Below are 22,200 nucleotides of genomic sequence, written 5' to 3'. Positions count from 1 at the left end.
TTGGCTATTCTCAGGTTGCGTTCAGGGTCCTGCGTGGAGAGGCCTCGCAGACGGGAGGCCTGAGGCGCAGCATGGGTGGAGTCGCGCTGCCGGTGTCAGGAGGGAGCCCTCCCCCGCCTGGGAGACAGTCCTCCAGCGTGGGACCCCGCTCGAGCTGCTGCTCTCCCCCCACCCTGCTTGCTTTTTTTGCTTTTGATCACGTAACGACTAATTCTGCAACAAGTGTTCATACCTTTACTGGTGCCCTTTTATTGCAGAATGACTGGCACTATTTCACACTGCTTTTTAGAAGTCATCGAGTACACGAGTTACACATTCTTCTGTACACCTTAGATAAGAGATACTCAGGTTGGTCAAGAATGCGTTTCCCTGTTGTTGTAGCACATGGCCAGGTTTGCATGGGCTCAGTTACAACAGAACCAGTGATCTACATAGTGGGAGAATCCGCATTCTAAGCTTCTGTCCTGTCACACCGCTCCAAGCTGCAGTAGGTATTTCTTTTCCTTTTTTGGTGCTGAGGATTGAACTCAGGGCTGCAGGCATGCTTAGCAAGTGCACTGCTCCTGAGCTGTACCTCAGCCAATCATTTCTTTTGTAACCTACAAATAGACTCAAAAGTGTGTGTGTGTGTGTGTGTGTGTGTGTGTGTGTGTGTGTGTGTGTATGGTACTGGGGATTGAACCCAGAGGTGTTCTACCTCCAAGCTACACCCCCAGCCCTATTTTTTGAAACAGGGTCTCAGTAAGTTCCTGTGTGCTGACCTGGAACCCATGACCCTCCCATCTCAGCCTCCGACCTGGAACCCATGACCCTCCCATCTCAGCCTCCGAGTATTGGAATCTTAGGCGTGTGCCACTGTGCCTCACTCCAGAGTGCCTGTGGGTCTGGCGTGAGTCACGAGGGCCGCACCTGCCTGGGGCTCCGGGAGGATGTCGCCTACTGTCAGTACATAGGCGGCTCCCCTAGATCCCGGGGGACTTTCCTCCATCTCCTGCGGCGTTCCTGTCTTAATGCACTTAATGTCTAGAGGTTGGACCCAGACAAGGCAGCAGACTTCCCCCTTGGCTGCCCTCCCCCCAGCCTCCTCTCCTCACTGTGTTTGCTGGTGCTTCTGAGTCTCGGCCTTGTCTCGGAATCACCCAAGTCTTCACACACCCAAACCACGTGTTTTCTTTGAGTTTGTTTTTTGTGTGTGTGGTACTGGGAATGAAACCCAGGGGCTTTCTACCTCCAGGCTACACTCCCAGACCTATTTTACTTTTTTTTTTTTTTTTTTTTAATTTGAAGCAGGGTCTCATTAAGCTGCTTGAGAGCCTCACTAAATAGCTGAGACTGGCCGGGCATGATGGTGCACACTTGTAATCCCTGCGCTTGGGAGGCAGAGACAGGATCGTGGAGATTTGTAGCCAGCCTCGCTGGCTTAAGAGACCCTGTTTCCAAATAAAAATATAAAATAGGTCTGGGAGTGTAGCTCGGAGGTAGAAGGGTTTCCAGGAACCCCAGTACCACCAAAAAAAAAAAAAAAAAAAAAAGCTGAGACTGGCTTTGAACCTGCATGATCCCCCTGTCTCAGCCTCCCAGGTATCCTTTGAGTCTTAATGTTATAAATGTCTCCAGACAAATACCATCTCATAGAGGTGTTTGCCCAGAATGCCGCTGATGTGTCCAGGGTCTTACTCGCTCATCTGCCTGTGACATTCTGGTCACTGCTCTGCGTCTGGTGATACAGGACTCATGGAGGTCAGAGTAGGGACTGGAGGGCAGTGAGAGACCTCATGTAATCTAAGGCCTGTTGGGGGCTTCCTGTGAAGTCCTCAGGAAGGCACTTAGAATTTTTTTGTGGGACAAAATATAGGAACTAGCTCTCTGAAGTCTTGTTGCACTCTCAGATGTCATTAGCATTTGTCGGGGGAGTCTGATCTGTCACTTACGATAGAGCTACTGCTACAGGGAGTAGAATCTTTGCAAGGAAAGTGGACAGAGAATATTGAGGTCTTTGTGCCTTACGATCCACAGCGTGTGTGTCTCCGGCGGCTGTAGTGCTGACATCCTGTAGTGTTGTCCAGTAAACATTTTAGTATGCACAGTAAAATCTCTGTTAAAAACACTCTAGTGTAAAGTGAGTTTCTACTAGAGTTTTGTCGGTGACAAAGGAGTGAACTTTTTTCTACAGACTGCCATGCACAATTCTTTACCCTTTGAGAGCCTTCAAATACTAACATTACACATTTCTTATTCTGGAAGGGAACTTCAGGACGTGGCATGTTAGGTAAGATCTTGGCATCTCAAGCGTAACACACTGCCATGCCACATTTTATTACTTGGTTGTGTTCTTTGGTAATCTAATATTTTCTCTTTGTCTTTCTTCTTTTTAGTCAGAAAATGGGTAAGAAGAGTCGAGTAAAAACTCAGAAATCAGGCACTGGGGCTACTGCTACAGCGTCTCCGAAGGAAATCCTGAACCTGACCAGTGAGCTATTGCAAAGTAAGTGCCCTCGGCCAAGCGCGCCTGGTGGCGGCAGGCCTTTCTGTGCCCGCGTGTTCGGGGCAGTGTGAAGGCAGCCCACAAGCTCTGTCCCACTCGGCTTAGCAGCCGTGGCCTGGGCACTTCGCACTTCCCTAACTTGCAGTCTCCTCTGTAAAGACGGGATGCTGGTACCAGTTGGGGCAGATGACAGTTGAATGTAGGCTAGCCTGTGTAGCCAGCCAGCTGAACCTGGTCTGCTGTGGGGACAAGAACACGCCCACTGCTTTTAGCAAGATAGCCCTGCAGCACAGCACTGCCTCGGGCTCAGCGTCCATCAGTACACAGGGCCCTGACTGGAGTGTGATGGGATGTGAAAAGGACTTGCGAGCTCTGCTGTGAGCCGCTCTGGGCTGTCAGCCACAGGCCAGCACATCCTGCCTCACAGCCTTGTGGGGCTCACCTTTGCTTTTAGTGCTTACGCAGTAGTGCTTTCAATTTTTACATACTGAAGTCTTGAGAGGTCTTGTTCAAAGAAAACATCTTAAGCGCCTGTACTTGCTTTAGTAAGCTGCTGTTATTTGGTACCTTTTTATAGTTGTGAAAGTAAATTGGGCTGCACATTCCTCAGCTTCAGCTGTGATCCCTTTGTTGACCTTTGCCTCTTAGGCTTAGATTACGTGACAGCTAAATCTCAAATGAAATTGAGCTTCTCCTCTCTGGAGGGAAGTAGGCAGCAGCCGAGCGGAGTTAGGTCTCCCTGGAGTGCTGGGCCCAGGCAGAACTCAGTGGTCCCTACCACCGTCCCTGCCTCTGCTCCCCCGCTTGCCTGGAGCAGCTCCACACAGGCACCTGCCTTCTTCAGCATGTCACCACAGACCTTGGCCAGTGCTTGTTGACGGGAGAACAAAGTCATGCTGGTTAACCTTGGTAGTCAGGAGTTAATGCATCACCAGTTCACAGTAATCATTGCCATGGATCTTCTTTTTCCTAGAGAGCAGAAGGGGGCCAAAGGTTCCGCAGGAGCATAGGAAGGGGGCACTCTCTTTAAATAAACTGCTGTGATATTTGGGAAGGAGTAGACCACCAAGAGGCTGGGCGCCTGTGTGCAGCCTTCCAGAGTGGCCAGGCCGGCTCGGGGTGGTCTTTAAGCTCTAGGCTCACAGCAGAGTCTTGGCTTCTGTTTGAGCAGTGGCTGCTCCACCCTTTGTAACTCCCCACAGTACTTACTACAGCGCCACACACATGGGTATACAGTGTTTGCCAACTGATTTTCCTGGTGCCCAGTGTAACTGGTTTCCTTAGCGAGCATTGTCATGGGGCCCAACTAGAAAGGTATATTGATTTCAGTATTGCCTTCCTTTTACCATCTAGGGGAGTTCTGGGAAAATCCTTGGTGTGTTAGTTTAGACTTTACCTGTTTGTAAGTGCAGCAAGATCAGGCTGGATGGTAAGAGCCAGGCATGTACCCGGAGCACTGGCTCTCAATTTTGTGAGGGGCGTTCTTAGGTTTCAGAGGGCTTACGAGCTATGAGAAGTGTACTCCCTGTTTTATCAGTTGTACACTTATTATCATGCTCAAGTAGCCCGGTTCTTTAAACAGGAGCCAACAGCAAAACCCAGAGGCTCTTCCTTCTTGGACTGGTGAGTCAGGTCTAAGGAGGGGAAAGTTTCATGTCGTGGTTTTTGTGTTGCAGAATGCAGCAGTCCTGCACCAGGCCCAGGAAAAGAGTGGGAAGAGTATGTGCAGATTCGATCTCTGGTTGAGAAAATACGAAGAAAACAGAAAGGTAAATCGCTAGGATGCTGACCATATTTAATAATGTTGTAGGGAAGCTTGGCGTGGGTCAGAATCTGTGCTCATCTGTAGAAAGGCTCCTAGACCCTGGGAGAGGGCCCGGGGAGACTGTCGGACTGCTCCCATCTCTGAGAGCAGAGGGCAGCAACAGTAAGCTCTGGGGAAGAAGAAAGTTTGTATCTGGAGGCCAATGTGACACAACTTTTTTATTTTTATATTATGAAATATGCCCTTAAATCTTGTTTTAACTGTTTCCTTTTGCGATTCAGGACAGTGCATAATACTGAATATGGCCAACACAAATTATGCCAGTTGGTTAATGTCTTATCAGGTGTTTATGATTAACTCCAACACATCTTGCTTAACTAAGAGACCGAGTCCTGTCTCTTAAGCTGTTTTTACCGGGTGTACTTAGCCATTTTAATGATTCTCAGCCAAGCTGGCAATGGGGCGGTGTCAGTTTGAAGAAGCTTATTCAGTGTACCTATTGTTTTTGTTCTGCAAAGCATAAAAAGTGAAGATTGGTATGCAGAGCCACACGGAAGGTAGAAGAGGAAACCTAATAAGCAGTGTGCTTGGGAAGGGCGAGGAGACCCTGCTTCGCCTCCCTCGTGCTGTCCTGAGGGTCAGAAGAGGGTGCTGCCTCCTTGCTGTCTTCTGTTGCTCTGCTGTTAACATGTAGTCTTGACTTGGATGGTCTCAGGCTCCCAGACGGTGAACAGACTCCTTTAGAATGTGTTTCCTTGCACTAAATAGTGGACGGTGCTAATCCTCTCTCCCCGAATAGGCAGCCAAATAATGTTTGTATGTCCTGAGTTTCTCTCCCAAGAAGATACTGTTTACTATGGCCGCCACTACAGCTAGAGCGCCTATTACTTCCACGAGGGAAGCGTGGATCCCGCCTTGGGATGGCCTCGGCTCGTTTGTCTTCCTTAGCACTTCTGTACACCTGCTGCGGCGTGACCGTGTGCCGGCAGCGCTACCCACATGGGCGCGATGGCCACAGGCCCGAACATGTCAAATGTGCTGAAAAGCCCAGAACACAACACAACAGATGCCCGAGACCCTACTACCTGGAACCACACTCCCGGTTCCGGGGCTCCTCTCCTTCTCTCCCGCCCGTCATCCTCAGCGCGTGGCTGTAGCTCTCGATTCCATTCTCTTGCATTTCACCCTGTGGGGTCTGTCCTCTGCATGGTTTTCTGTTCCACGTATAACCCCGTGAAACTACAAACACACGAGCCATATATGGTTGCGACTGATGTTTTAAAATGTACATCAGTGGTATCATTCTTACTTGATTTTTTATTTTTATTATTTTATTTTATTTTTTTTTTTGGTAATACTGGGGATTGACCCCAGGGGCATTCTACCTCCAAGCTCTACCCCAACCCTACTTTTTATTCTTTATTTTGAAACAGGATCTCACTGAGTTGCGGAGGGCCTCACCAAGTAGCTGAGACTGATCTCAAACCTTCAGTCCTCCTGTCTCAGCCTCCAAAATGCTGAGGTGACAAGCGTGCACCAGCATGCCCGGCTTACTTGATTTTTAAAAATACACGCCGCATTTTGTATTCTGCGTCTGAGCTGTGCTGCAGTGTTCTGTCTTAGCATCAGGGCTGTTGAGCTTCCTCGTCCTTCCCCAGGTGTCCACCTGCACGAGCTACTGGATTCTGTTTTAAAGGGATTCTGTCCAGGCCCACATGAATGTGAGCGATGTCACTAGGCTTCTGGGGGGAAGCTGATTGTGGTGGGACTGGGGCTCTCTCCACCCCACCATACTGCCTGTGTGCAACATGCAAAGCGCCCAGCACCAGGATGTAGCTCTCTGTAAGTGACAGGGAGCTTAGGAGTGCAGTCTGCCTGTCCTGGAGCCTAGGAAGGTCTGCACCGTGGCTGTCTGGGGTGATGGTTTTGGTCTTGAGAGAGTGAGTTGTGCCCTGCTTTCAGAGAGACATGTGAATGACCTGTGTCCTAAAGACGCTCTTATTTTCTGATCCTGGATAATATAGGTCTGTCTGTTACTTTTGATGGAAAAAGAGAAGATTACTTTCCCGATCTAATGAAATGGGCCTCTGAAAATGGGGCTTCTGTCGAGGGTTTCGAAATGGTTAACTTCAAAGAAGAGGGCTTTGGCTTGCGAGCAACAAGAGACATCAAGGTGAGTTATCCACTGATGGTCTGAGGGGTCTAAATGGGTTGGAGCTGTGGTGTGTTGAGGACATAGGGCAGATTCCCGGGCTTCATCTAGAGCCACGTGGCCAAATAGGCAGACACCCCCCTTCGTGGAGAGCAGTCCCTAAAACCGACCCGCAGCCCAGCATGCCAGCAGCTGCCAGCTCGTCCTCTAGAGAGCTGTGCTGTTAGCCGTGCCTCAAGAGGTCAGTGCACGCTGCCAAGCCTCTGGGAGACCGGAGGCCATGCCTCATGGACTTGGAGACTTAAGGAAAGAAAAGGAGAGCACACGGATCTCATGGAGGGAGGGAGGCAGGGCGGCGTGGAGGGCGCCGCCAGCATTGTGGGTAACTGAGTGCGCGGCAGCGCCTCTGGCCAGGACGCAGCAGCAGAGGTGATTGGGAGGGGAACCGAGAGCCGGGTTTCTGTCCAGGGAGAGAGGCCGTGCTTCTCTGGGTCCTGGCAGTGAGGGCGCAGCGGCTCCACGAGGTGCCTGGCCTCCCTGCCCACTCACGCTCGTCCTGAGGAGGAGGCGTGCCCGGCCTGTGTGCCCACTTGGGAGGAGGGACCAGGCGCGGCCTTCTCGGTGGGGCTGGCTGGCCCGTGCATTTGGTCTGCCTGCTCTCCACCGTGAGCCTCAGAGGGATGGGCCCACACAAGGCCCCAGGAGCCAGCGTGTAACTAGGTGGGGAGCCCGTCTAATTCTGGACTCAGCAGGTGATATTTCGGGTGACCATCTGTTGTATTCTCGTGTTTCTCTCAGTTGGTTCAGAGCTTGGGTGCAGGAAGTGGGTGTTATTTGTTTGGGCCCCTTCAAACCTCCTCCTGCAGTATTTTTGGGTAGGTTTAAGTTAATCTTTCATTGAAATGCCGATTAAACTATACACTGGTATAGTAGATACTCATGAAATATCTACCGTGTGAGTGGTACCTTGTTTGTTATTATACCAGATTTCTATCCTCTTTAATTTCGATACCAGATTTCCAAAAGCAAAAATAAAAACCCATGGTTTCTCTTTCATGATGCGTATAGTCTGTAGTAAGGGACAAAACAAGTTAATTGAAGTCGTGACTTTGGTAAAGGCAAGATGTCTCGGCCCTCGCTGTAGCAGACGAGGAGCTCATCACTGTGGATGCTGTGCAGAGCGAGGCGTCTGTCCGGCCTGCGTGCTGGGCTGGGGTGGGGTGTGGCTGGACAACATGTATTTCTCACGGTTGTGCGACTAGAAGGCACAGCGTAAGGTGCCGGCCTGCTCTGCTCTGGGGAAGGCCCGCTTCCTGCTTTAGAGTCTTCTTCACTGCAGAGGGCTGTGTGTGTTTCATATAGTGTAGGCACAGAGAACGTACCACAAAGAAGTAGCTCATATTGCTAAAAGCAAGACAGCACTTTGGGAAAAATTAGTAAACCAAAGTGTGCCTCACAGGCTTGTGCTTTGGCCGGCCGCGGTTGTGCGGTGAGGACGAGCGTGCGGGCGGGGGGGGCACTCGGACCTCAGCGCAGCTGCGCCGGCAGGCTAGGATTTCTGTTAGAGGCAGGAATTGCTTTGTTTTTAGAACTTAAAAATGTAAATACAGTAGATGAAATAAATGCCCTTTATGCTCTAAAGATTATTCTTCAGGTTAAAGTTGAAAGTTCCATCTTTGATTATTTGCCTTCTCTGTATAGATGCATTATAAAGAATTTCCAGTCTGTCTAGTGGAAATAGGACTTTATGCATCTATTTATTTACCTATAATAAGTGTATTTACACTTTAAAATAGATCTGATATTAGAAAAGGGTTGTGGCTGGGTGTGGTGGCGCACACTTGAAATCCCTGCGCTTGGGAAATAGGTCTTGGAATGTAGCCTAGAGGTAGAAGGGTTTTCAGGAACCCCAATACCACCAAAAAGAAAAAAAAAGAAAGAAAAAAAAAGAAAGAAAGAAAAGAAAAGGATTGTGGAGATGCAACCTTAAGTTGCATTTAATGTGTGATTGGATTGAGGATTGTAACAGGTTTTGATGATTCTACTCTTGTCTTTTTTCCCTAGGCAGAAGAATTATTTTTATGGGTTCCACGAAAATTGCTAATGACTGTTGAATCTGCTAAAAGTTCAGTATTGGGTGAGAATACTTTCTGACTGTTTATTTAAGGCAAAGTGCAAATGACAAAAGTACATAAAATTCAACTTGTGATGCCAAAGACCATATTTAGTTGTTTTATCCCTTGGTGAAATAGTCCTTCAAATGTTTTCCACTTTATGTCCAAAGAAAGACATACATGACTTTAAATGTTACAGACCTGTTAGTGTATGTTTTGAAGTGGTTCTTTCGAAAGAAGCCTGTGGCACTTACACAGCTAAATTCTGGGTTGATTCAGGGCCCTTGTATTCTCAAGACCGAATTCTCCAAGCCATGGGAAACATCGCGCTGGCCTTTCATCTGCTGTGCGAGCGAGCCAGCCCCAACTCTTTCTGGCAGCCCTACATTCAGACCCTCCCCAGCGAATATGACACCCCCCTCTACTTTGAAGAGGAGGAAGTTCGGTGTCTTCAGTCAACACAAGCTATACATGATGTCTTCAGCCAGTATAAAAACACAGCTCGACAGTATGCCTATTTCTATAAAGTCATCCAGGTGAGCAGGGCGGGGAAGAGGGGACTGACGCTTGTGCGTACGTTTCATTTGACATCTTGTTACGGATGCTTAAGCACTTTGCTTTTTACATTAAAGGATATTCAAGTGCATTTGACAGTTTCCGTTTTTACAGAAGTATCACTGCAGTAGTTTCGAGTATCTCTGACTCCATCATTGTCCAGTGTGAAGATAAGCAGCCGTTGTTCCTGAGTTATTGAGCTTTTTGAAAACAAAAGATGATGATGAAAATTTAAAAGCTATAAAGTGTACCTAATACACAAAGGTGCTTTGTGTGTAAAGTTTCCAGGAAAATGAAAATCCTTTTTAGATTTCTCTTATATTTGTTAGTAGTAAAATGTTGACAATTTAGTAAATTGTAACATAATTTATGTATTTCAAAATATACTGTGTATGATATATTCATTAGATCTATGTAAAGGTGTCATGAACAACCCCCAGGAGGACGTGAACCTTTTAATTCTGCCTGCTTAGGCCTTTCTGTATTGTGGTTCGGTCCGTCCAGTCTTGTGTTTCCAGCTGGCAGCATTTAGAGGGTTCAGAGCAGCGCTGCGCCCCCAGCGCTGGGGTCACGCTGCCTCCCGACTCTCCTCAGTGCTCAGGACTCGGCTTCTGGGCTGCTGTCCCTGAGCCATGGCTCACGGTGTGTAGGAACCAGTAGGAGTGGGACCTGCTGCCTCCTTTGCGTTTGCTCGGCGTTTCAACGTCTGAATCAGGGCGATTTGTGTCTTAAATGGTCTGTTCCTGCTGCATTTGTATCCAAGAAGCTGTACTGCCGTTTCACTGCTCCAGGTAACACTGTTTTCCATTCACTGTTTTCACTGGACAGCGTGTTTATGTACAAGAACATTATGCTCAAAGTCCTATCTCCTCCTAATGAATTCTTCAGATATGTCCAAAGTTTTGTGACTCTCATTGTCCTCAAGTCGAAGTCACTGCACTTTTGAAAACCTTGCACGTTAGGAAGTCCGTGAGAATGAGCGTCTAGTATGTACTTAGTTCTTATTGCAAGCTTGCTTCATTTACTTTTGCACTGGGGATTCACCCAGGGATACACGTGCCGGGCACGTGCTTTGCTCCTGAGCTGCATCCTGAGCCCCGTGCTGCTTAACTTAGAAAAGTCTCATGTTTTGGCATGGCTCTTTGTGAGCTACAGGGATTGTGCCTTTCCTTAGTTCTCGTGTGTGTGACCACTGGTTGAACCCGAGGGCGTCCGACCTCCAAGCCACACCCCAGATCATCTTCTCTTTTGCTTTGGACAGTTTCTTGCTGGTTTCTGACAGTCTCCCGATGTTGCTGAGGCTGTCCTCAAATCTGTGATCCTCCTGTCTCAGCCTCCCAAGTGTAGGATCGTAGGCCCGCAGCACCCTGCCCAGCCCGTTGGGATGTTTTTAAGAACTAAAAGCTCATGCTAGCAGGCCTTGGTTTGTCGTTTTCTGCTGTTGGACAGTGGACTGCTGGTTGACTCTTCTCACTAAGGCGCTTCTCAAATTGGGCTGTTATTAGTGGCCGTTGCCACTAGCCTCTTGTGAGAGGAGTTGGCTCCGTCTGAGGGAGCGAATTCTGGGATGATGACCAGTCCCCTGGCAGCTGCCCTGGCACAAGTGATCTTTGGATATTTCTTTGTACTCACTGCTCTGTTTATTTGAATGTTACTCAAGTAGCACAGCTTTGCTTCAAAGTTTGATTAGATTCTACATAGCTGTGTGGCAATAAAATATTCTCTTCACATAGATGCTACCTGGGAGGCTGAGGCACGAGGGTCCTAAATTTGAGATCAGCCTCAGAGTCTTAAAATTTAAAAAGGGCCAGGCGTGGTGGCGCACGCTTGTAATCCCTGCGCTTGGGAGGCGGAGACAGGAGGATCACACAGGTTCAGTGCCAGCCTCAGCTCCTGAGTGAGGCTCTCAGCAACTTAGTTTCCAAATAAAATATAAAATAGGGCTGGGGGTGTAGCCCAGAGGTAGAAAAGCCCCTGGGTTCCAGCCCCAGTACCACATACACACAAAAAAAATAAAAATAAAAATAAAAAAAATTTAAAAGGTCTGGGTTATAACTCAGTGGTAGAACATTTCTTAGCATACACAGGGTTCAATCCCCAGTACTACCAAAAAAAAAAAAAAAAGAAATAAAGAACCATTATAATGAATATAAATGATGTCATTAAAAAAAACTAATAACTAAGCTGAGTGTGGTGGCAAATGTCTATAATCCAGTACTTTGGAGGCTGAGACAGAAGAATCACAGATTTGAGGACAGCCTCAACAAATAGACTCTCATCCACCTAGTAAGACCCAGTTTCAAAGTAAAAATAGGGCTGGGGTGTAGCTTGGAAGTAGACTACACCTGAGTTCAACCCCCAGTACCACAAACAAAACAAAAAAAACCCTAATAACTAAATTCCTAAAGCCTTAAGGGATCTGTCTTTAAAAGCAATTATTCCCTTTTACTGGAAAATGTAATAATAAATATGAAACAAGATATATGTGTGTGTGTGTGTGTGTGTGTGTGTGTGTGTGCGCGCGCGCGCGCAAATTGCCAAACAGTCAGATATTGGCTTTTTTTTTTTTTTTTTTGCACAATTGAGGGTTTAAAAACAAAATTCTTACGATTTGAAAGACTGGATAGTTTTCTATCAAAATTATCAAACTGAGCCAGGCGTAGTGGCTCATGCTTATAATCCCAGTGTTTGGGAGGCTGAGGCAGGAAGATCGCTCAGGTTCGAAGCCAGCCTCAGCTACTTAGTGAGACCCTGTAGCCTGGAGGAAGATAAACCCCTGGGTTCCACTTCCAGTACCACCAAAAAGAAAAAAAAAAAAAATACCAAACTGAGGAGAGAGCAGAGTATGTTTGTAATCCCATAAATAAGTTCTTGTGTTTTGTGTCAGTGGTTCTCAGCCAGGCATCAAGAGGGCATTTGACAGTATTTGGAGACATTTTGGCTTGTTAAAGTGGAGTCGGGTGCTTGTGGCATCTAGTCCAGGGACAGACCCCCCCCCCCCCAACAAGGGCTCTCCAGCCCAGGTATCAGAGGTGCTGCGGGCGAGAGGCCTGCCTTGTGTTTACATGCAGAAGGACCTGGCCCAGTGCCTTTGTGGTTTTGGAAGTTACCATCTTAAGAACCCGGATCTTGGGCCACAGTGACTGAGAGTTACTGGACCTGTTTTGTGGGAGTCCTCCTGTGACCTAGTCATGGGCCCCTCCCTGGCCTAGCCGTGTACTTGGCTAGGAAAATGGATTTTAGAGCCCTTTTATTTATTTTTATTTATTTAATTTAATTTATTTATTTATTTGTACTGGGAATGGAACCCAGGGGCATTCTACCTCTGAGCTACATCCCTAGTCCTATTTTTTTTTATAAATAAAATATTTTTTTTCTTTATTTTGAAACTGGGTCTCACTAAGTAGTTGAGGCTGTCCGCAAACCACTGCCCTTCAGTCTCAGACTCCTGGATCCTGGGATCACAAGCATGCGCCGCCACCCCGGCTTTTAGAGTCCTCTTAGAGCAACTCATTTAATAAACATCCCTTCTTAAGACCTGTATATGTAAGGCAGATGTTTGGCGTATTTGACTTAGTAAGGATCAGAGGAACGAACACTGGGAGAAGTGTGAAGGTAAGATCCGGGGTACGTGTGGCAGAGCCCTGCAATCTGGAATCAGGAGTCCAGCTGGAACCTTGGCCCTGCACAGTCAGGTCAGTGGACTAGTGAGTGTACGTACTTAACCCCAAGTCAGCTGCGTCTCCTCCGCGGGCACCATTCCAGGGATGGAGAGAAGGAACTGTGGTCCCCAACCGCGCAGTCCTGCCAGCGTGGTGCGAGAGGAGCTGAAGCCAGGAGCGGTCATCTGTCCAGGAAGAGGCCGTAATAAGTCACATCTGAGCTGAAGTTCTCATCCATATCTCACTTGCTATTCAGATATCATTTGGAATGATTCATTTACTTCTCTGAGTTGATTTCCTGGCCTATAAGACAAGAGCATGAAGACCTCTACTTAAAATGTCGTCAGTCCATCCACATTGGAGTGTATCCCGGTACCTAGCAGAGCCTGGCCACAGGGTTTGCGGATGGCTGGAGTACTGTGTCCTCTAGGAAACTCAGAGGACATGGGGGGTGACCCAGGGTGGCTGTGGCGCTGGCCCGCCAGGGCGCAGCCCCACGCTCTGCCACGTGGGCAGGCCTTGTGTTTCCCGCAGCCTTGACCCCAGGGCTGCTGAGCAGACCAGATGGGTTCCTCCCTGAGAGGTGCAGCACAGAGCCTGGCACTCGGGACTCTCCATCAGGCATCATCAGTTTGTGTTTCCGTCAGACCTTGGTATAGACTGGTTTAGTTGTTGTTAAGATTTTAAGTTGCTTCTCCCCTGTCCCTGCAATACCTTATGTCAGTACTTCTAGTGGCCAAGAATAATGAAGGGTACTCCTGCAAGAGTAGGGTTTAAGCGCACAGTGACTCCTCACAACTCAGAGGTGCTTCCAAGTCTTTAGACTTGGGGTTTTAAATCCTAAAAATTCATACAAATGTTTGCTGTAGTTTTAAGATTGTGTGAAGTCAAGTCAGATTGGCACTGTAAGAAAACAGCCGAATTTCTGAGGACTCAGGGCGCCTCCCCTTCACTGTGACCTGCATGGCGGTAACCTGCCAGGTCCAGACAGCAGTGTCTGAGGAAAAGAATGTGCCAGGTGTGGTGGGGCATGCACCTAACTCCCAGGACTTGGGAGGCCGAGACAGGAGGGTTACAGGTTTGAGGCCAGTCCTCGCAACTTAGCGAGGCCTTCAGTAACTTAGTGAGATCTTATTTCAAATAAAAAGTACGATAGGACTGGGGGTCTAGCTCAAAAGAACTGGAACAGCCCTGAGTTCAAGCCCCAGCACCGCGCACATGCGCAGGGAAAACGTGACGGATGTCAACAATGGCAAAAATAAGCAGCAGGAGGGTCATTCCAGATTGGAAGAACAAAACCAAGAGCTCGTGTGTGCGCTTTCCTGCCAGTGACTGTGGTGTCCACGCTAGGGGCTCCGGGCGCCTGGAGTGGGGTCTACTGCCAGGCAGTAGAAGGAGACTTCCACGTTAGGTCCCAGGACAAAGAAACAGATTGCAGCACAAGTTATGTTTTTGGAAATCATCTTTTGAGTCTAGCTACTTTTCTAGTTTTAGAATGTTTCTGTAATTTCTACATGCCTACAGTAGTGCACAGTAAATATTATTTTATTAATGTGTCATATCTCCCCCCCTTCAACAACAAACTAAAAACTTCTTCCTCATCCAGAACAGGTGTTAGGCTTGGGCTTCTCTCTAGTGGGTCTTGTCATCAGTGCGTATCACCCGGGGGAGGAGCATCATGACGTCATAGTGGGTCTTGTCATCAGTGCTCACCTGGGGGAGGAGCATCATGACATCATTGTGGGTCTTGTCATCAGTGCGTATCACCCGGGGAGGAGCATCATGACGTCATAGTGGGTCTTGTCATCAGTGTGTTATCACCTGGGGAGGAACGTTATGACGTCATAGTGGGTCTTGTCATCAGTGTGTTATCACCTGGGGGAGGAGCATCATGACGTCATAGTGGGTCTTGTCATCAGTGTGTTATCACCTGGGGAGGAACGTTATGACATCATAGTGGGTCTTGTCATCAGTGCTCACCTGGGGAAGGAGCATCATGACGTCATAGTGGGTATTGCCATCAGTGTGTTATCACCTGGGGAGGAACGTTATGATGTCATAGTGGGTCTTGTCATCAATGCGTATCACCTGGGGAGGAACATTATGACGTCATAGTGGGTCTTGTCATCAGTGCTAGCACCTGGGGAGAAACATTATGACGTCATAGTGGGCCGGTCTTGTCATCAGTGCATATCACCTGAGGAGGAGCGTTATGATGTCATAATGGGTCTTGTCATCAGTGCTCACCTGGGGAAGGAGCATCATGACGTCATAATGGGTCTTGTCATCAATGTGTTATCACCTGGGGAGGAGCGTTATGACGTCATAGTGGGTCTTGTCATCAGTGCTCACCTGGGGAGGAGCGTTAAGACGTCATAGTGGGTCTTGTCATCAGTGCTCACCTGGGGAGGAGCGTTATGATGTCATAGTGGGTCTTGTCATCAGTGCGTATCACCTGGAGTGAGGAGCATTATGACATCAGTTCATGTCTAACATTTTCATCACAGTGACCTGCCCTCAGAATCTTTTGTTTTCATTGTGGCTCTTCAGGTTTTCTGGGGACACGAGGACTCTCCCCAGCGAAAGACACACAGTGTATTATATCACAGGCACTTGCAGATGCTGGAGGGGAGAAATCCAAATCCAGGTCCCTGTCTGCAGTGGCTAGCTGTGGTCTCCTGTGTAGACTCCTCTCCTGGAGGCCTGTGCCAGCCTCTTCATCTGAAGAAGCCTGCTGCTTCTCCGCCAGCTGACTGCTGGTTGAAGGTGTGCCACCATGTCAGCTCTGGCTGCTGGTCAGGGCCTCACTAAGTTGCTGAAGGCCTGGCATATTGTTTGCTTGGCATCAAACCTGGGATTCTCAAGTACCCAGGTTACAGACATGCGTCACCACGTCTGACTAAGGTTTTTATTCTAAAAGCTCTATTACTAACTTCTGATAATTATGTTTCCCTAGGTAGATTTCTCTGTGTTATATTTTTATCTGGCTAGGTTGTTTGCTGGCCCCAAACTGTGATCCTCCTGTTTTAGCCTTTTAAGTACTGGGCTTACAGACATGTACCACTCTGCCTAGCCAGGATTTTTTTTTTTCTTCTTTGTGGTACAGGGGCATCCTACCTCTGAGTTATACCCCCAGCCCTATTTTTTTATTCTTTATTTTGAAACAGAGTCTCACTTAGTTGCAAAGGGCCTCACTAAGTAGCTGAGGCCGTCTGCCAACTGCGATCTTCCTGTCTCGGCCTCCCAAATACTGGGATTACAAGCGAGTGTCACCACGCCCGGCTTTTGCTAGCTAGGATTTTTATTCTAACTTCTGGTAATTGTAAATTTCTGGAAGTAGATTTCTCTATGTTATTTTTGTTGTAATCTATCTACGTCTGTCTGTCTGTCTGTCTGTCTCTTTCTCTCATTGTCTAAACACTAGAAAATGAATTTTCTGTGGCTTATTTCCTTGGTCAGGGGCCTTTTATTTCCTTGGTCAGGAGTTTTGTGTTAGTTGACTCTCCAGGTCTCTGCTCATCCTCCCTTGCTGCCTGGGCTTAGCAGTCACTGGGTACTTCAGGTTTTACATTGTTTTTTCTTGCCATACCAGGTATAATTTGTATCCTTTAGGTGCTAGTGTGTAACCTGAGCCTTAGACAGAATTCCCAGGGCTTCCCTGTGTTAAGCCGCAGCACCTGCTGGCGGAACACTGTATTGCAGCCTGCTGGTTAAGGAATGTTAATACCAGAATGCCATGAGCTAGGTCTAGAAAGGCTTATGTGGACCAGAGCCCTGCATGGGCGTCAGATCTGTCAGTTTGTGAGGTGGGGCCAGGGAAGAGGCGAGGATGATGCGGGAGGCAGAACCTGCCATTCAGAGCGTTGCAGTTTCCCTGGGAGGTGCTCCCGGCAGAGCAGAGCACACCAAAGGGCAGCTCCCTGTTGGGTCTACTTGGCAACTCAAGGCACTTTTGTGACAGAAATCTGTGGAAAAGGAGGATTTGGCTTGAGCCCAGCTTTGAAATAGTAAAATTGCGTGGAAATAAAGCAAATTCCGTTTGGTTTTACTTACTTAACATAGTTGAATTATATTCCAAATAATTTTTCACTCATGTCATTGAAAAAGAAATTAATAGATCTAAGAATGAACTGTTTATTTAATTGATAATCAGTCCCATGTAACAGGTTGTGGCATGGGGTGCCAGCTGTGCCAAGATTATCTTAAGGGACATGCGCACTTCCCTTTGTTGTTGAGATGGAATATGAGGCTTTTTAAAGTAAATGCAGATATACAGGGCTTCGTAGAGCAGCGGCGTATCAATAAAATGGACTGCTATTTCTGTTGATCTCGTAACTGAATTGATCTGCCATCCTCACTTGGAATTCCTTTTTGTGTCGATCGCACAATTGAGAGGTACCGAATAAGGCTTGGAGTGGAAAATCTCGTCTGCACCTTCACCGCGCTGAGTTGTGTTTCAAGCCATGCCTGCTTTGCAGCAGTTTCTGCTTTCCTGCTTTGTGCTCCAGGACAGAGTGAGGTGGTCTCGAACAGCCGTCCTCACAATCACTGCTGCTGCGGCTGCAGGGGCTCTGCACAGGAGGCCTGCCGGAGGTGGAGGACGGCGCCGCCTCGGCTCTTGGCACCCACGGCAGTCGGCTAAGTACAAACAGTTGCTCCCCCTGTGCCCTGCCGCTCCACTTGCACCTCACAGAGCACGAGAGGAACGCAAGATGGGAGTTTCCAGAGCTGGATTCAGCTTGTGTTTCCATAACGCTGTCATCTCCACAGGAATGCCTTTAGGAATGCATGCAGAATTAGGTGAAAACTTCTGGGCATCAGCTCATCGCAGTTCTCCTTTATCCTTGGGGAATAGCTTCCAAGACCAGATGCCTGAAACTGCAGATAGTACCTAGCCCTGCATACTGCTTTTTTCCCTGCAGGTACCACCCATATGATAAAGCTTATTTAGGCACAGTAAGAGATTACCAGTGATAACTAATAATAAAACCATCATTGCCAGCATCACCACTCATGTTTTGGAGCCATTATTAATAAATGAACACAAGCACCACAGTACCGTGGGAGTTGATCTGATAACCTAGACATCGCCAGGTGACTAACAAGTGCATAGTGTATACAGTGTGGATACGCTGAAACAATTCACGTCCCTTTGAAGAACGAGTGGTTGGCACAGGATTTCACCACACTACCCACAACAGCATAAACTTGAAAAGTTGTGAGTTATTTCCCGAATTTCTCATTTAATACCTTTGGACCACTGTTGACTACAGGTAACTAAAAATAGTGGATGGCAGGGGGCTACTTTATTTTAGAGAATCCAACACCCTGAAATTCATGGAAAAAGATACTCAGTATCTAAAGCCGTTCATAGATACCTGCACAGGTTTGTGTACCTCAGCAGTGCATCATGAAACATGTCCGTGCAGCTGCATATCCTCCACTCTGGTGGCAGAGGGCATGCGTAGATAGGAGCGTCCCAGCTTATGTGCAGGTGTGTTCTGGGTTGGCATTCCAGTGGGCATGGGCTCCCCTCCTCACCCCGCTCCTGCCCTGAGTAAGGGTCCTCCACCCTCAGCAAACCAGCCAGCTTCTGGTCTCAGCTCTTCCCACGGGCACTACCCTATCTGTGCATGTGCGTGTGCATGTGTGGGTGTGCCGACATCACATCCTCTTAATAGGTTTAGCTAGCGTTTATTGAGTGTTCTCAAGTGTGAGGTATCACAGAGATGGGCTTTGTGTCTCGGGGGATGCAAAAATTCTCGGGGGAGTTGTGTAGTTGGGGTGGATCCTAGGGCCTCAGGCACTCTAGCGAAGCGTGCTGCCACTGAGCTGCTCCATCTTCAGATTTCTTTTAACTTTTATTTTGAAATAATTTTAGGCTGGGCTTGGTGGCGCACGCTTGTAATCCCCGCGCTTGGGAGGCTGAGACAGGAGGCTCGCACAGGTTCCAAGCCAGCCTCAGCTACTGAGTGAGGCTCTCAACAACTTAGTGAGACCCTGTTTCCAAATAAAGTATAAAATAGGTCTGGGGGTGTAGCCTGGAGTAGAAAGCCCCTGGGTTTCATTCCCCGTACCACCAAAATAATAATAATAATAATAATAATAATAATAATAATAATAATAATAATAATTTTAGACTTAGAAAAAAGTTATGAAAATAGGGCCCCAAGCTCTCATACTTGCCTCGTCTGCTTGGCCTCGTGTGAACATGTGCCCGCGGTACAGTGGTGTAGGCCAGGACAGTGGCCTCAGCAAATACTGCTCTCCAGTCTGCAGAACTGAATTTGAACCTCATCAGTTGTCCCACCAGCGTCCTCTCTTGCGTTCCCGAATCCCATAGTGCATGTGGTACCACGTCTCCCCGGTCGCCTCCGGCGGCCTGGGGCAGTCCGTCGTCCCTCCTTGTCTTCCATGAGCCTGGCCTTTTGAAGAGCACTGCTGGCCCGGCCCCTGCAGAAGCCCCTCGTTCGTGTCTGCACATTTGCTCATGCTTAGACCGAGGCCATGCTGTTTTGGAAAGAATCCCAAGGACACAAAGTCGCGTCCTTTGGAGACACTGAATCAGTGTCTTACTACTGGTGGTCCCAATATTTTTCCTTATAATTAGTGAGTGTCTTGTAGAAACTTTGAGACTCTGCAGATAACCTGTTTTTCACCATATTTTCATCTTCTGACTTTGGCGTCCATCACGATTCTTGTCAGCAGTAGTTTTTACTGTGGTGTGGGCCAAGGGGTAACTTTCTGTTTTTCTTATGTGTACTAATTGGAATTTACCTTTAAGGAAAGCTGTCCCCACTTCTCTGCACTTATCAGCTATTCGTAGCACCACGCATTCGTGGATATTTGTCTTAATTGATGGGTTATATGGTTTACTGCTCTTATCTATTTGATATAAAGTGTGTTTAAAATGGCTCTTGCTGTGAAGAGATTTGATCTCCTCCTAGTTGTAACCATCTCGAGAGGGTGTGTCTTATACTGAACTTACCATAAGTCTAAAAGCCTGGGGATATATTGAATAAAACGTTGTTGAAAAGATTGGCTCACAGCACAGCAGGTCACTTATAAGGCTCACTTGGTCCCAGATCTGGAAGCAGTAGTAGACACTGGCCTCCCGGATGCCACTGTCCAGCCTTAGTCCCTCTTATATTGCCCCGAGGCAGGGCGCTCCATACATGACATTGTTCCCAGCCAGTGTTCTGGGAATGCCCCCCGCTGCTTGCCACAGGGTTGAACTGCAGATGGTGAGGGCTGAGGGACGGAGTCAAAGCAGGGCGGGCAGCAGTAATGGTGGAGGTGCTAGGTAAGCGGGCAGTGACCCTGGCCTCAGTCCTTGCCATCGGTGACAGTGAGAGCCAGGTGGGGTTCTGGGAGCAGAGGGCTAGGGTGGGTTCTGTTTTCGGGCTGTCCGTCCGACTCAGCTGGGTAACTTTTCTGTTCAGGTAAGTAACAGTCTTTGCAGGGCCTCACCGGACTGAGCTAAGCACAGGTGCAGGAGGTGCAGGGCCGGCGGGCGGGGGGCCTACTCTGTATCCGTAGGGGGTGCGGTGGGGACAGCTGGAGCCTGCTGGGACTGCAGACCATGTGCACGCCGCTATCCGTGTCTCTATGATAAGGATGGTGTATGCAGTAAGAGGCTCCCTGGTTCTGGACACGAGGAATGGGAGATGTTGAACAGCCTGCAGAGGTTCTGGCAGCTGGGCTGGGGCAGGATTCACAGCAGCTGTTAGCCCCAGGGCCTGAGCTCCTCACCTGCGTGCTCACCAATGCCTTGAAGTTGTTTCCAGTCTAATTTTGGTCCAAAGAAGAACTCTAGGTTTATGGGCAGAGCAGCCTGGTTAAAACTCTGTCGGGCTGTTTCTTGACAGAAAGCCGGCAGGCCCTGCTGCCTGGGAGGGCCGCCTCCAGCCTCAGGCCCTCCTGTGAGCCTGCTGGTCTCCGTGGCTCCCCGATCAGTGTGCGCCCTGGCCCAGAGGTGGGGGTGCGTACTCGAGCACATGACGGCGCTTTGCTTCCCTGAGTGCCGTGGAAGCTGCTGTTGCGCGTTCCGTCCACTGATCTTAACCTCATCAGTTCCACTTGTGCTTTTGGAGGGGTAGCACTGGGGCTTACACACCCAGGGGCATTCTCCCTGAGCCACACCCACCCCAGCTTTTTATTTTTTATTTTGAGACAGAGTCTTGCTAAGTTGACTACTTGGCCCTAAACCCAATACCGCTCAGCCCCTGGGGATAGGACTCAGAAGGACAGACGTGAACGTGTTCCTGGCATGTGCCAAGCACCATAAGACCTTTCTTTCCTTTTTTTCTTCTGGTAAAAAGATCCAGAAACTACTGCTTGCCTGGAAAAATCTACTCAGAATTAACCTGCCGAGGCTGGCCTTGAATTTGTGATCCTCCCAAGTATTGGGATTACAGATGGGCCATCCTTGACTCCAGTTTGACTTTTTTTTTTTCTTTTGGTGGTACTGGGGTCCTAGAAACCCTTCTACCTCCCAGCTACACTCCCAGACCTATTTTATACTTTTTATTTGGAAACAGGGTCTCTTAAGCCAGCGCGGCTGGCTTTGAACCAGCGCGATCCTCCTGTCTCTGCCTCCCAAGCGCGGGGATTACAAGCGTGCGCCACCACGCCCGGCTGTTTTAACTTTTTTAATGGTATAAAAACTGAGTACGCTAGGACTCAGGATGAGCCCAGGCTTGCGCGTTCTCTGGAGGGTTGCCAGCGCCTGTACGGTCTTGGTTGGAGCTGGGCTCTTTTGCTGAAATGCCCTGACCTGTGTCCTTGCTTGTTCCTGGTAGCCTACACCTTGATCGTTATTAATTTGTGTTAAATGTATAGGAGTGTCTTCTCTGTGTCCCACGCAAGGTTTCCAGTTTTGTAAAGTATTCACCCTAAACATGTACCTAATTTTCATCCTTTTCACAAATAAAAAACTATAGAGATATTGTGTAAAATCTGGTTTGTGTTTTTAACTGTGCTCACTTGTTCTGGGTAATGTCGTAGTGACTCGGAGTCTTCACCTTTTGGGAATTTCGGCCTCTCTGCGTTCTCTGTTCTTTGGCTGTAGTTTTGGGAGGCGCAGGGGGAGAAGTGAAGCACTTTCTGTCTTCGTGGCTCTACCAGGGACAGCCATACCTGGCGCCCTGCCAGAGGTGACAGGCGGGCCCCTGGGGCCCCGAGTGGCAGGTCTGTGTGAGGAGGCGGGCAGTCCACTCTCTGCATCCTTCAGGTCTGCAGCCAGCCCTGTGGCCCAGCGCCGCTCCCGCCGGGAGCCTCTTCCGCAGCCCTCTGCCTCGGCTGCCTGGCTCCTCATCCTTGGCCTGTGTAGAAAAACCTGTGGCTTTGCTGATCAGCTTAGGAGCAGTTGTCCAACAAACAAGTGCACACCCATTGTCCCACTACGCGTTGCCCGGATGTTCACAGTAGCAGAAGCCCTAGCACGGTGTGGCAAGCAGACGCCACAG

The 22,200-nt window shown here is 48.5% G+C and overlaps 1 protein-coding gene across 1 annotated transcript in view; it reads left to right on the top strand.

Annotated features, from left to right (window-relative positions):
• Positions 1-22,200, top strand: part of SETD3 (SET domain containing 3, actin N3(tau)-histidine methyltransferase) — a gene marked incomplete at its 3' end in the record, with an annotated part of 79,699 nt that overhangs the window by 12,743 nt on the left and 44,756 nt on the right. Inside the window, exons 2-6 of the mRNA XM_080707226.1 lie at positions 2,376-2,485; positions 4,162-4,254; positions 6,275-6,423; positions 8,467-8,539; positions 8,796-9,052. Coding sequence (XP_080563352.1) covers positions 2,383-2,485; positions 4,162-4,254; positions 6,275-6,423; positions 8,467-8,539; positions 8,796-9,052 — 675 coding nt within the window. The 5' untranslated portion in view covers positions 2,376-2,382. The remainder of the gene's footprint in view (positions 1-2,375; positions 2,486-4,161; positions 4,255-6,274; positions 6,424-8,466; positions 8,540-8,795; positions 9,053-22,200) is intronic.

Source organism: Muscardinus avellanarius (assembly GCF_963383645.1).
Source record: "Muscardinus avellanarius genome assembly, chromosome: 12".
Taxonomy (NCBI): Eukaryota; Metazoa; Chordata; class Mammalia; order Rodentia; family Gliridae; genus Muscardinus; species Muscardinus avellanarius.
This window is presented reverse-complemented; position numbering and strand designations above follow the sequence as displayed.